The sequence below is a fragment of the Spermophilus citellus genome, assembly GCF_964194105.1.
Source record: "Spermophilus citellus genome assembly, chromosome: 4".
NCBI classification, from domain to species: Eukaryota; Metazoa; Chordata; class Mammalia; order Rodentia; family Sciuridae; genus Spermophilus; species Spermophilus citellus.
In genome coordinates this window covers 109,482,098-109,496,962 of record NC_138185.1, presented here as the reverse complement: position 1 = coordinate 109,496,962, position 14,865 = coordinate 109,482,098, and the positions used below count along the sequence as shown (strand labels likewise).

The 14,865-nt window shown below is 48.1% G+C and overlaps 1 protein-coding gene across 3 annotated transcripts in view; it reads right to left on the bottom strand.

The window, feature by feature from the left end:
• Positions 1 to 618: 618 nt before the first annotated feature.
• The window catches only part of GRAMD2A (GRAM domain containing 2A), a gene marked incomplete at its 3' end in the record, with an annotated part of 33,886 nt that continues 19,639 nt past the window's right edge, over positions 619 to 14,865 (bottom strand). Inside the window, exons 4-15 of one of the 3 annotated variants that reach the window (XM_081292976.1) lie at positions 8,681 to 8,752; positions 7,191 to 7,283; positions 6,312 to 6,369; positions 5,866 to 5,941; positions 5,222 to 5,325; positions 4,438 to 4,536; positions 4,062 to 4,133; positions 3,515 to 3,577; positions 2,416 to 2,560; positions 2,082 to 2,178; positions 1,114 to 1,218; positions 619 to 856 (exon numbers count right to left, since the gene is read on the bottom strand). In XM_081292976.1, the coding sequence (XP_081149102.1) occupies positions 853 to 856; positions 1,114 to 1,218; positions 2,082 to 2,178; positions 2,416 to 2,560; positions 3,515 to 3,577; positions 4,062 to 4,133; positions 4,438 to 4,536; positions 5,222 to 5,325; positions 5,866 to 5,941; positions 6,312 to 6,369; positions 7,191 to 7,273 (906 nt within the window). In that variant the 5' untranslated portion in view covers positions 7,274 to 7,283; positions 8,681 to 8,752. Of the gene's footprint in view, positions 857 to 1,109; positions 1,219 to 2,081; positions 2,179 to 2,415; positions 2,561 to 3,514; positions 3,578 to 4,061; positions 4,134 to 4,437; positions 4,537 to 5,221; positions 5,326 to 5,865; positions 5,942 to 6,311; positions 6,370 to 7,190; positions 7,284 to 8,680; positions 8,753 to 14,865 lie in introns of those variants that run through there. The other 2 variants (XM_081292974.1, XM_081292975.1) reach the window with 2 other exon arrangements.

Genomic DNA, 14,865 nt, shown 5'->3' with positions numbered 1-14,865 from the left:
CTCACTTGCTTCTAGGGCCTGGGATACCTTGGAAATGTTTGAGCATACCAGGGATAGACCTAATACCTGGTAGGTGACCACAGGTAATCAGAGGCCCTAGCCTACCTGTCTCATCAGAAAATAATAGCTGGGGACATGGAATTCTGGGAACCTCCATTCTCCTTCATAGCCCCTGCTACCATCCCTTGCTGTGGATAACATTTTTTCAGGTTTGCCTAGACTTCTCATGACGGGCCAGCACAGAGCTTTAATTGGAGCAAGAAAATTCATCTCCTTCTGGAATCTCCAGAGCAGGGACCCTCAGTGTCCCAAGCAAGAGCCGTGTATTAGGAGAGAGCAGAGCACACACATACACATACATACACACACACACACACACACACACACACACACACACAGGATTTATGTACTGGTCTCTGCCTCCCCGCCTACACTGGAGTGGGCCATGTGATAGAGAACCACATTCCAAGCATCAAAGCATGGCCTTTGGCCCTTGAAGTGGCCCCCAGGGCTCTGGCTGTGTGCCAGAACTGTTTTCAAGGAGCAAGTTTAATTTTTTGTTTCATTTAAGTGCTTGCTAAAACTTAGTGTACAGAATTCCTCTGCTAGTTCCAAAAATCTTGCTTTTAGTTTGAGTCCAAAATTTGTAGGCTCCAATTAACTTGTAAACAGGTACTTCAGATCACATGTTGAGGGAGGAAGAAGACTTGGGGGAGGAGAGGAATCTAGAATATTTTCCTTCATATTCAGTCTCAGCACAGCAGCAGCATAAATCAAAGGTATTGTTGGAGACTTAGCACCCAGAGCATTCTTCTTGGAGAAGGTACAAGGAGGACAAAGGCCAAGTGGCTGTTACCTGCACATAGGAGAGATGAATGGTTAAACCAGAGAAAGGGTCCAGAATGAAGACAGATATGAGCAGAAGGGCCAGTGAAGCCTTTTTTCCCCCTTGAGAGTAGCCCACAATAGAATCTGAATACATTGCATACACTACCCAATCTTGCTTAGAGCCATCAAACCAGCAGATAGCATTGCCAAGTCCACCCAAGGTAATGGGAAAACTGGACTCTTAACCCTCAATCCCAAAGGTATTAGGGAGAAAGAGAGTCTCACCTGTGCCCAGGGACCGGAGCATCCCAATTCAAGGAGCATAACTGTTGTTCCAATTGAGAGATGCGGAATGCCAGATAGGATGAGGACATGACCAGGAAGCAGATCCTTGAGAAATGGGCAAAATGGAGTTGAAAACGCATTTGGGGAAGCTCACTGGAAATAGGTATGTGAACTAAGCTACTCCTGCAATTGGAGCAATTAATGAACTCTTTGCCCTGCAGCCATCCTCGGGCCTGGGCATTATTCTTCCCAGAGGCTGCATGGAGTCCTGAGATTCATCCCTATGGAAATGTCCTCACAGCCTGGCAGGAATTCTGGGCCCTTCAGGTGAGCCCTGGCCAGACAGCCAAAGCTGTTGTCCCACCTTCCCTCTGACCAGTCACCTTGGTCCTTTTTGGGTCTCCTCTAAGAGGCCATTAAGATTTCCTAAGGTAGCAGGCCCACTGCCCCTGCAGGTGCTGAGGTTGACAATCACCCAGCCCACAGAGTCAGAAGAGGCAGATGAGGGAAAATCAGGGGCTGGCTGCGCATGTAACTTCCCACCACTACTTTACTGGTCCTTAGAAAGAGATACAAACAAGTCAGGAGGTCTAGAATCTTCCCTAGTGGGCAGTGGGATAAGCATGCTTTTCCCCTGGTCAGTACTTCTCAAAAGCTATCTGATGGCTGTCTCCAATTCTGCCAAACATCTCCCCTCCCCAATCCTGGGCAGCAGCTTTTCCTCTCCTCAACAGTTTTCCTCCCCGTTGCACAGCCTTACACCTAAATTATAGGGTTTCAGTAGTAAAACTTTCTCTTGCCATAGAAGGGCGAGTCATGGAGCCTTCAGACACTACCCAAAAGCTTGACATTTGCTTTAAATCTTCTCCTGGATCTAGATAGTGACCTCTCCGCTCTCCAAGACCCCTGTTCCAAATATCCAGACTCCCCAGGTGAGTCTGTCCTCCTCCCCCAGGACAGTCACTTACAGCATGAAGACGACTTTGAGGAGGCAGGAATCCCAGAGCCTCAGCTCCCAGTTGCTTGTGGGCTCCTCCAGCTCCCTGTCCTCACAGGCTGCACTCTCTGCAATGGGAGGGCAATTAGGCATCTTCCTAGGCAGGCAGGACCCCAGCCAGCCTGGGATACGCCTCCTCCCCTCATTTGCTGAAGCTACTTGGGCTCCTGACTTTTCTATATTGATTTGGAAAAAGAAAGAAACAGCTCTCAGAAGCCCTGCTGACTCTGTCGAGCCTTATTCACAGAACTCAAAGAAAGTCTGGCCTCTGTAAATGCTTGCCACAGATAAGTCCCCTGAATCACCAAAACCTGGAGGCTTCCTGGAGGGGAAGAAGCTGTCTGTGCAGTCCATGTTTGCCTGAGGGATACAAGGGATGTTGTCAGGGAGTGACAGGGATCTGGAGGCAGGGCACACTTTTCTCCACTTCATCTCAGGAATGAGGACTTCCTGCAGAAAAGACAGGAGAAATTGTCTCACCACTGCCCTTGGGATACCTCTTGCCCTAAGAGTTTACCAAGGCTTCCTCCAGATATTACCAATATGGGAGTCATGGGACCTTCAGACCCTTAGGGACCTTCATCCTTGATGCTTAGCCAGGAATGGGAGCAAATTCACAGGTGGGGACGATTGTCATAGCCCAATCATATATCTCTCCTATCTGTTCTCCTTGCTGTGACAATAGTCCCTCTGCCAGGAAACAATGTCTTTGAGGGCCACCAGTTAGAACTACAGCAGATTCTTAGATAAGTCAATCCTGGTACATGCTCAGATCTGAGTCTAAAAAAGATCGGCACAGTAGGCCTTATATTGCGTACATTATGGCTCCTCTTTTCTGGTCTCTAACTCTGAACAAATCACTGACATTGACAGGGGAGACTTAAGGTCTCTATCAATAGAAATGGGAACATCACCTTCTGTCCCCTGCACAATGTTATGCATATTGCATGCTTGGCTGAATGCTTAATAGTTACTGAGCAGGCTTCAAACACCCTGGGATCATTTCTACATCTACCTCTTCACTAAAAACTTGGCTCTGACTATCCAGGTCCCCAGATACCAAAGCAAACAGCTAGGACCTCAGCAAACCTAAATTCAGTGTGGGTTGTAAATTGATAGTCTTTGGAGTTCCTCTTGACTGTCAAAGGAAAGAGGATGAATCACTGGGCCCTGCATCCATACAGGTGTGGGACTCAACCTAAATGCTGTTCCAGGGCCTAGACTTTGGTTCTGTTCAGAAGTCTGCAAAGGAACTAAGCAGCTCTGTGTGGCATGGAGTCTAGGGGACCTCTGGCACAGCATGGCCACTGGATTTTGAACCTAGTTTCTTGGGTCCTAGGAGACCCTGAAGCCTCAGAGCCACAAGTACTCTCAGCTGTCTTTGCTCCCAGCCTCAGCTCTCACCAGAGACTCACACTCCGGTTCCTCTGGAAATTTTCTTACACTCAGACTCTTCTTGCTGGAAGGCTGAGGAGGAAAAGAAACAGGCAAGGTTGGACATGCAGAGGCCTCGATATTCTCCAAGATAACTTTACCTCCAAATATGCCATATTGTCTCTGGTGAAGCTCAGCTCCCAGAGTTTGCAGGTCCCCCCATTCCATACTAGAGCAGAAGGGCAAGACAACTTAACCTCCCATTCTGCCAACCCCTCCCCACTGCCATTCCTCACCACAGGCCAGAGAGGATTGTAGGCCATATTGGGAAGCTGCCACATGCTCCTGTCTATTTGTACATAAGTGAGTGCATATAGGTACATGAGGACACTCGAGGGCCCACTGGCCTCAAACAGATATGCTCACAGTACACTTAGCCGGAGCATTTATTTACTCTCCTGTGTCCTTTTCCCTGTGCTGGAAAGACAGGCTGACCTCCCTTAACAGCCTAGTCCCAAAACTGGGGTCCAGTCCTGAATAGTCCCCCTGACCCAACTTCTGTCCCTGAGCTCCATACCTGTAGGTGGGTGCAGACCCTCCTCAGCATGTCATACACACTGTCCCGGGAAAGAAGTGACACAAAGACATACTGAGACATGGAGAAAAAATAGAAAGAAGTAGTGAGATTGCTGTGCCAGCAGGCCACCTCCATGAATTGGGGTCAGGCCCATAGGGATATGGACTGAGACTCAATAATAAGAACACCTCCCCCCACCCCACCCTGCACACAGGGCTGTCTCTTATAGCTTATTATATGGCCTAAAATATCCACTGGAAAGCTGCAGGGTGGGAAGAAATAAAGGCCTGGGAGTGGGCCAGAGCCAGGCAGTGGGTTCCTGAGTCTGGAGTGTGGAAAAACTGACAAGGAAGTGCTGGACCAGATATTCACTGACCTTCTGACTGGTGTTGGTAGTGATGGCCAGTCCATTGGGAAGGAGCCGTGCCATCTTGTGTTTCTTTATCATTTGCACAGATACCACAGGAATGACGACCTGAAACGGAGAGGCATACTTCTCTCAGGACTCAGTCCCAAGGACACAGTCCCTTTGCTCCCTGCATAGGGCCCCAGCCATAGCTGGCAATGATCTAAGCATAGACACCCTGCAGAAGGCTGACCTCATATGGAGGAGCATTTAAAATTTCCACCCTCTCATCCAGGCTTCTCTTCCAGTTATCCCCAACACCTTGTCCCACCTTGATGATAGCACATGCCACTCTGGATTCTCATCTAGATATGAACCTTTATCTAATAGACCAAGAATACAACCAACGTGGTAGGCAGATCTCTGGTAGATCCCACACTTAGGTTGTGGAGTTTCCTGGAGTTCCCTGCACTCTATCTTTGCCAAAATAGGGTCCAAGTAAATGTGACATCCCTCTCTGATTCTGAAGGCATTTCTGAGATACCCAGAGACAGAGTAATTTGGCTATGAATTGTTTAAGCCACATGTAGGGTCAAGATCGGGGACCCTGTTAGTAGGGGCAGGACTACTTCCCTGGATACCAGATGAGATACCTTGATGCTTCTCATCCAACAAGTGAAAGGCTTCACCAAGTGCCCAGCATGCAGAGGGAAGGCGTGACTAGATGCATGCCCACAGGGTGGGAGCTGCCTCTTACTTGGGCTGGGGCTGGGTCCTCACTGGGACATATAACAACCTTACCACTCATGACTACCTTGATATCCTTGCCAAAGAGACTGGCATGAAAGCAGACCCAGTTGGGGGAGATGTAGAGCCGGCCCTGGAGAAGGAGGTCCCGCTGGAGGGCACAGGAGCACACTGGGAAGTCACAGGAGAAAAGACTGCCATGAGTAAGTCAGCTCAAGAAGCCCCAGGCCTGGATCTTCACAATCAGGAGTCTAGAGTCCAGCCTCAGCATCTGCCCTTCTCAGACTCCCTGTCTCCATCCCAGGCCCCAATCAGTACATCCCCCCAGGTGCTCCAAGGTCCAAGCAGGTTCCTGCCTGAGTCTCTAAGCCTGGATTTCTGTTACCTCCAGGCAGAACCTCTTGCTGGGCCCCACTGGGGCCTTGACTGTGCACATGCTCAGTGAGGGGCATGAGCAGGAAACAACAGTCACTGATAAAAACAGAACAGAAATAAATGAGGAATCCTACATTTCTTCAAGAAAAACTTCATAAATTCAACTTCTATCCCAAACCAGCCCAGTCTTCTCACACTTTTGGAGGAAGAAGCACCAACTGCATCTAAAGGGCAACCAGTTCCCATATCTAAATTGTGCCTTGGAGCCTCAAGAGTAGAGTGCCTGGGCCCCAGGCACTGCACGCACCTGGCAGCCACACCAGGGAGAGAGCTCACCTTTGAGAACCATTTCCTCCAAGGGGATGTCCTTAAACAGCTTGTGGTATTGCTGGTTGTATTTACTCAGTAGTGTCTGCAAACACATGGGCTGAATCTGAGAAGCCCAGGGAGATCAAACCACCAAAAGGACCCTTTTCCAGTCACCAAGAAAAATGCCACAGCCCCCTATCCAGGGACTTCAAATGAAGCGGCCAATAAACAGCCAATGGGTGTGGAGGATTGAGTTCCAAGCACAGGTTGTCCCCTGGAAACGCTGAATCCTGACAGGCAGCTTGCAAATGGAGCGGGGAACACCCCACTCCCACCCCGGCAGGGACACCCACTTAGGTCTCCTGGATTCCAGCTGACAAACCTAGTGGCCGAAAGTCATTACTGAATTCAGACAGCCCAGGGCACCGCCCCCACCTTGGTGAGCAGTGGGAAGTCAGTCTCCACACACTTACCCCTTCCCGGCCACACTTCTTTATCTCTTCACCCTTCAAGCCTTCTGGCCAGTACAGACTGCAAAGGAGACATTCCATTCCAGGGACAAAGAACCCTTGAGTCCTGCCCATGCATCCTCAGAGCCAATTCTGCCTGGCTTTGAGCCAAAAGGTTGGGGCAGAGATTGGAGACTAGAGCCCTTCTCAAGGGGACACAGCAAAATTCTAAGTACAGAAAGCACACAGCTCATCCCTGGGGAAGGCACTCCTGGAAGCGGGGTGTAGGCACTGAGACCCCTCCTTCCCAGACAGGCGTGAGCGCCACCCACCAGAAGTATGCTCAGCCTGAGCCTCAGTCTCCCAAGATGCTCAGGAGCTACCCACCCATGGGTAGCTCTCCCATTTCTTTGGCTAAAGGGTAGTAGGCAGAGGAACAGTCAGTATAGGGATGGTGACCTTTTTTGGTGGGGGAGGCTTGAGGTGGAGACATTAGACTCACAGCTCTGGGGCCAGGCCATGGGCCTGATCTGGCAGGCCTGGCCCCCTTGCAGCCTCCTCCTGGTGGCTTGGAGCTGTGCAGTTCGGGACTCAGCACAAGCTCATCCAGATTGATGGAGGCTACCAGTCTAAGGGAGGAGCTAGTATTGAAAGGCAAACCTTTTCCCTGACCAGGCTAGCTAGAGGACAAGTAGGCAGGGAGGCCGTTGGTAACCTGAGAAGCCTAGACTCTACTAGGTCCCAACACATTGGGATAAGCTAGAGGGGTGGCAGGAAGAGGCCCTGGGCAGCCTATGCCCAATGTAACAGACTTGCTAAGGTCCCCTTTCTAAAAGGTCACCTCCTGAGGACTTTCTACTCCTCAATCTGCATGTGCCTCCGATTGGGGGTGGGGGGACTCACCTGTATTCTGGGGGCTCCTGAACCCTGACTGGTGTCTCCGTGCAGGACACAGGGCTCTTCAGAGATACCATTTTTCCATGCATTTGTTGGTTGCTAGGGAGAAACAGGCCCACATCAGGAAGGGGGATATTTGGGAAACACCATGACCTGGACAGCTACCTCTGTCCACCACCCCAGACTGGCCCTAATATCCAAGATGAGGTTGAAGACATCACAATTCAGAGATAGCAATGACAGAGTGAGGCTTCTCCCATAGGGTTTTTCCTGGAAGCCTGAGGTTTAATCAATGCCTGGACCAGAAGGAAATCAATCTGTCCATCTCATTTTGAGTACCAGGCAGCTGTGAGAAGCAGCAGAATTGGATCTCCAGCCTCACTCTAGAGGAGGCACCTTGGTAGGGGAGACTCTGAGACTTACTTATGACTGAAAGAACCACTTACTGAAGTGCCTGGGCAGCATTACTAAAAACTGTCAGGTTCTGGGAAAGGTTGCTGAGCATGGGTGGCCTTATCAAAGCTAAGGAACTGATGATGCAGCTAACATTGGAGCTGGATTCCAGTGAACCCACAGGTGAGAGTGGCTGGGAGGGGAAGAGCAGGCCCATACAAGGAAGTGGCCTCAGTCACCTTCAGACAGTCAGGAGACATGGACCATGACAGCCAAATCATTTCAAAAATGACCCAGGAAGGCTGGGTTGTGGCTCAGTGGTAGGGTACTTGCCTAGCACATGTGAGGCACTGGGTTCGATCCTCAGCACCACATATAAATAAATAAAATAAAGGTATTCTGTCCATCCACAACTGAAAAAAAATTTTTTAAGTGTCTCAGATGCGAAGATACTCTCCCTGAACAGGTGGGGTTCCCCAGAAGCCTTTGAGTTCCTGCCTGTACCTAACAGTTGTGAAGAATAGGATTCCCCCATTCTGCTCCCTCAGATTTGGCAACAGTAAAACCTGAGCAGTCAGAGTAGTTCCACCTGAGAGGCCCCAAGGACTGAGCAGGAAGAAGGGCCAAGACAGAGCAGAATGGTGGTCCAGAATAGGTATCAAGGTCCTGGGTGGTGTTCCCCCATCATAAAGGAACTAGAATCTGAAACCTGAAAATCCCAATACATCGTTACACTCAGCTCTGTGATTGGGCAAACTAAAAAAGACTAGAATGACTAAGTCAGGGCAGGTGCAGTGGCACATGCTAGTAATCACAGCAACTTGGAAGGCTGAAGCAGAAAAATCTCAGGTTCGAGGGTAACCTCAGCAACTTAGTGAGGCCCTAAGCAACATAGCAAGACTCTGACTCAAAAGAAAAAATAAAAAGTCCAGGAACTTAGCTCAGTGCAAAGCAGCCCTGTTTTCAATCCCCTGTATTTTAAAAAAAAAAAAAAATTACTAACTTAGTCCAAGATCTGCCAGGAGACCTTCAGAAAGCATTTAGTCTGGGTCCCTCCCACCATACCATTGTAGAGATTAAGATACTGAGCCAGGAAACCTTACCATAAATCAGCCTCCGTCCTCAAACTTGTAAAGGGTTTGGTACATTCTTCAACATATACAAGTCATTTTGGTCTACGATGGGAAGACCACATATATATTGGTGATCCCATAAGATTATATAACATTGTGACATCATCGCTGTGTTAAATCTGTGAAAGCACTCCACAAATGTTTGCACAACAATAAAATCATCCAACAATGCATTTCTCAGAACACTTAACGTTTCCCCACTATTAAGGAACACATGACTGTCTTTACTGAATCTTATGAAATGACAGATTATGCTAATGATTTGACCCTTTGACTCTCAAAGGTTAATTTCCAGATTTATTTGTTTCCTTCATTTCACACTTCACAGAGGATTTTTTTCCCTTGACTTTTTAAACATTCACTTCAGAGAATATGAGAAATATAAAATACACAGGTCAAATTTTAATTTTTTTTTAGCCATTTAAAAATTCCTAGCAAGGCATGGTGGCTATGCCTGTAATCCCAGTGGCTTGGGAGGCTGAGGCAGGAAGATTGCAAGTTCAAAGTCAATCTCAGCAACTTAGCAAGGGCCTACCTAAGCAACTTAGCAACCCTTTGTCTCAAAATAAAAAGTAAAAAAGGGTGGGGGAATGCTGCTCAGTAGTTAAATACCACTGGGTTCAGTCCCTGGTACCAAAAAATAAAAATCTCTAAAAATCACCCAAAGAAAAAAATTATGAATAAGTATATAATTATATAAATTAATTGTATTGCATATAATTTACATACTGTATTTTTGTTGCTCAACATGATTTCATGAGAAACCCTATGTCACTGTCCTTTTGTGGGATACATTCTCAGAAATGAAATTAGTGGATTAAGAAGCTATTACTAGGTACTTTTTTCCCAAATATATATTTGCTATTGGAATTTTATCTATGAGTCTTGTTTTGTATAAATTATTGAGAATATTAATCCTTCATTTATCATTTTTGCAAATATTTTTCCAAGTTTATCATTTGCCTTTTTGACTGTGGTGTTTTCTAAAGGTACATTGCTCTTTTTTTATACATACCTTTATTTTATTTATTTATTTTTATGCGGTGCTGAGAATCGAACCCAGTGCCTCACACATGCTAGGCAAGTGCTCCACCATCGAGCCACAACTCCAACCCCTCTGTGGTGTTTTTGCTATACTTGTATTTGATTATTGTGTGGTAGACCCATCTCTCTCATTCATCTCTGTTTCTCTCTTGGTGTGTACCTTGCATAGGGTAGGCCCCTGCAGTGCAGTGAGTCTCCTGGGCTACCAGGCCAAAAAAAGAAAAAGGATGTGGACTTGACTCCAAAGAACACATATTGCAGCCTAAAGGGTGGCCAAGGGACACAACAGGTTATCCATGGGAAAAAGTGGAAAGTTAGATTCAAGTTCTCAGGGTTGCAGGCGCTCAGAGAACCAAGATCCCTGCGGATTAAATAGTCACAGAAGGGTTCCCAGAGAAAGGGAAGCAGAACCTCATAAACTGGGCAGGATTATATTCTTGCATGGATAACCATACCTTTGGCTGGATCTTAAACCTGATTCATCCTACGGTCCAAATGACAAATCCTAAGGTCTAAAGCCTCCTCTTAGCCTTCCTGCAACTTGGACGGGGAGCCCCTGCCTGAAGGCACTCACGGCACCCTAACTGGAAGTCTCCCCTTGGTATCTGTGACATGAGTTGGTGTGCTGTGACTGTCCATCTTCAGGGGCTTCAGGAGATCAGGAACTCTTCCTCAACCATCACTGATTCCCCTGAGCCCATGTTGCAGGAGCAAGGTGACAGTGTGTCGATGGATGGAGGGAGCTAAATGATAAGGTTGGAGGAGGCAGACCTGACCATGAGGCAACAGAAGAAGGCTGCATCTCCATGAAGAAAATCATGGAGGTAAGTTGGAGTCACTTGTGGACTACGACTTTCAAATATCTTTAAACTAAAAGCAACCTCTTTACATGTGAGCATGTAAAGGTTGGGGAAAAGGGTCGCCCAGTACTCACCAGAAGAACCTGTCAGACACAGGGGTACCCAATGACCAACTGAGCTGTGACACAGAAGGCCAAGGAGGGGACTTCAAGAGCATAAGCTTAGCCTAGGCCCCCAGACTGCTGGCAGCCTCTGTCCATTTCCCTTCCTCCTATGAACACTCCCCCCATAGCCAGTTGGGTCATATACCTCCTGAGTCATAAACCATAGCTTCTAGCCATCCATCCCATCCCAACCTAACCCCACGTTTAAACTGTGGAGTTAATATAGGGTGCGGGATCCTGAAATTACATTTATTTTTTTCAGTCAAAACTACAAAAGTAATTACAGTTATGAAGGGGATGTAGCAGGGGAATGGCAGCCTTTTTAACATGAAAGGGAGGACTCAAGACTGAAAAATTCATATGAGGTCCTTTCCACTGCTGAGCTCTGGTCCAAACACAGGACAGCTTATAGGAAGGCATGGCAGAGTCTGGCTGTCCCAAGCCCCACTGGCTGGTGTGGGACTCGGGCCACCGGCCCACTCTATTCCTTCCACAAATACTTATTGAGCCTGTAGGGCGGGCCCCATACCAGGAGCCTGGTATGGGGCCCGCCCTACAGGAAGGGGTGGGGATAGGCAGCCAGCACTAGATGGGAGATGTCAAGAGAAGGAGGAGGAGAGGGAGAGGCACAGTGAGTAGGGGACCTAGAGATGCAAGGCTCCCGCAGATCTCATGGATCAGACTGCGCAGAGCACCTGCCTTATGCACTCTGCTCTCCGTGCCTCCCCCAGGATCAAAATACTGCCACCTGGCAGACACCCCCAAATCTCCATCTCCAACCTTGACTCTTTATCCCCTGCCATCTAGATGCATCCATCTAAGTGGACTCAGCCTCATCCCCCAAAACCTGCTTCCTCTGAGCCCCAATATCCACGGAAGACTCCACCATCCACACAGATACCCAGCCAAAGTCTTTACTCATTCTTCTCCCACCCCCACCTGGCCTCCACAGCCTTGCCACTCCTTAACCACAGGATCATCTTTGTTTCTCCATTCCTGCTACACCAGGCAAGCCCAGGCTGCTCTTGTCTTTTTCCTGGATGCTGGCAACAGCTCCCTAACAACACCTGCCCCAACATACCTCGCTCTTACACACCCGCCTCTCTCAGGTACAGCCACACTACCAGCAGGGCCTTCTGGGCCAGCTCTGACCCTGCCCTCTCCTGCCCACTGCCTTGCAGTTCCCCTCCACTTCCTCACATCTTGCCACTCCCTCCCATGCAGCCCCAGGCACCCTTCACAGGGCTCTACCTGGAATCCCTTACCATGCCTATCTACCTGGGAAATTCCTGGTCCTATGGAAAGCAAATGTCACCTCCTCTGTGAAACCTTCCTTGGTTTCCTCCAGCAAAGCTGCAGCTTACTCCCTCCTCCGTGGTCCCTTGTCCCTCCTGCATGCTGCTGCCCCAGCACTTGTCTGCTTACTCATCTGCCTCCCCCAGACTCTGAGCTCCTGCAGGGGCGTGTCTGCTACATTTCTGCATCCCCAGCACACAGCCAGTGTTTGCTAAATGAATGAAGGTAGGAAGGACAGAGAGAAAGAGAAAACAGTACCCAAAGAGAAAAGAGAGAGAAGCAAGGCAGTAAGAGTGAAAGGGACACAAAGAATGTCTGACACCCAGCAGGAAAGAAGGAGGGAGAAATGGACAGGAGCTGGCAGGGTCACCAAAACTGGACTCTTCCCTCCAGGAGCTCTGGGCTGCACCATGAGGTACTCAACCCACACTGGTTGAGGGATCAAAGGGGAAACTCAGGTGGGAGGTATCAGGAGAAAGTGATCCAGACGGACTGGGGTGTTTCGGTGAAAGTGCCAGTTGGGGGCTGGGATTGTGGCTCAGCAGTAGAGTGCTCGCCTAGCACGGGCAGGACCCGGGTTCAATCCTCAGCACCACATAAAAATAAAGGCATTGTGTTGTGTCCATCTACACCTGAAAAATAAATATTAAAAAAAAAAGAAAGAAAGTGCCATTTGGACCTCTCTGGTGTCCACTGCAGTGTCCATGTGGCTTCCCTCCTGTTGGCTGTCTGTGCATAGCCTGCTCCCCACACCCAGCTCTCCCTAACCTAGGACAGACCTCCCTCCAGGACCCAGGATGCCTTTGGCAGTAGCAATGCCTGTGGCCACCACTGAAGCAAAAACCCCAGTCAGGCCTGGCAGCCTGAGACAGAGTGGCCTTCTCTACAAGTGGCAGCAGGGTCATCCCCTGGGGCTTCTCCTCCCCCAGGGAGATGCCCACACTCTCCCACGTTGACTTCTCATGGACATCTGAAATACAAGAGCATCTTACAGGTCATACCCAGGGCCAGCTCCACCTCTCCCGCAGCCAGCTCTCCCACAGCCAGCCAGGACATTAGGCCTCTGTGATCTCCAGGGTGAGATCTGAAAACAGCACTATTCTCCAAACAACAACAAAAAAATGCATCATAGCCAGGCACAATCTACAATTGTGTCTACAATCCCAGCAACTTGGGAGGCTAAGGCAGGAGGACTGCAAGTTCCAGGCCAGCCTCAGTGACATAGTGGGGCCCTAAGCAGTTTAGTGAGACCCTGTCTCAAAATAAAAAAAATAAAAAGATCTTGGGATCCAACTCAGTGGTTACACATCCCTCGACTCAATCTCCAGTACAAAAAAAAAAAAAAAAAAAAAAACCAGAAAAATAAAAAAATGCATTTTAGCACAGACCCCTGAGATTACAAACCCACAAACAATGGAAGCAGCCATCCAGACACAAGAATAGAGCTTCGAAAGCTGAGGTTCAGCTGCCTAGATTTGGGGTTCCTCCCTCTAGGGTGGTCTAAATGCTCCCCAGGTCTCCTCATTCCTTCCTTACCTCCCACTCAGCACACAGCTCACCTCCTTCCTCACAGAGAAAAGGTACCCACTCTCCTGTTAGCACTAACGTGGAGCTGGCTGGATTCACAGTAGGATCACCGGCAAAGGGCCTGGGGCTGTAGCTCAGTGGTAGAGCACTTGCCTAGCACATGTGAGGCAATGGGGTCGATCCTCAACACAGCATAAAAATAAATAAATAAAATAAAGGTATTATGACCATCTACAACTAAAAAATTACCTGCAAGTCTTTTTAGGGGGGAAAAAAAAGAGAGAGAGAGAGAGATGCTTGAGTCCTGTTTCCAACCAGTTATATCAGAATCTCTGGGGGTAGCATTTAGTGACTATATATTTTTAAGTTGTTATTAAAGTTAATTTAAATATAGAAAAGTGCACATATAATTAAATGCATCTCAAAAATGAACACATACCCAGGGACCAGTCCCCCAGAACCTCCTCCTCCTCTCTCTAGTTTCACTGCCTGTCCCCTCAAATTCCAGGGAAAACCATCATCCTGATTTCCAACAGAGATTGCCTTTGCCTCTTTGGGGACTTTATGTAAACAGAATTATACCTACACACTCTTTTATGTGGCTGCTTTGACTCAGCTATGTGTTTGAAAGAATCACAGTTTTGTGTGATTGTGAAGTGTGTGATTTCACTAGGATTTACAATTCCTTTGATTGGGTATACAATTTTTGTGTTTGCCATTGAGGCACATGAGCACTTTCCAGTTTTTGCCTGTTATGAAAGTGGAATGAAAACTCTAGTACCACTCTTGTAAGCACAAGTGTTCATTTTCCTGGGCAAACACTTTGGACTGGAATTGCTGGGTCACAAGGCAGATGTATGTTTAGCTTGAGGCTTTTAAAGGCTCCCAAGTGATGTGAACCCAGAGCCAGCGTTAAGAAACCACTAGAGGGGCTGGGGCTGGGGCTCAGTGGTCACGCAATTGCCTGGCATATGTGAGGCACTGGATTCAATTCTCAACACCATATATAATGAATAAAATAAAAGTCTATCAACAACTAAAAAACAGGGGCTGGGGATGTGGCTCAAGCGGTAGCGCGCTCGCCTGGCATGCGTGCGGCCTGGGTTCGATCCTCAGCACCACATACCAACAAAGATGTTGTGTCCGCCGAAAACTGAAAAATAAATATTAAAATTCTCTCTCTCTCTTTAAAAAAATAAAAGAACTATTAAAAAACAACTAAAAAACAAACAAAACAAAAAAAAATGAAACCACTAGAAAAGTTCTGCCTCCTCCTTCTTTGTGGCTCAGAGGGAAAAGCATACTGTACCTCTCTGAGGCCAGG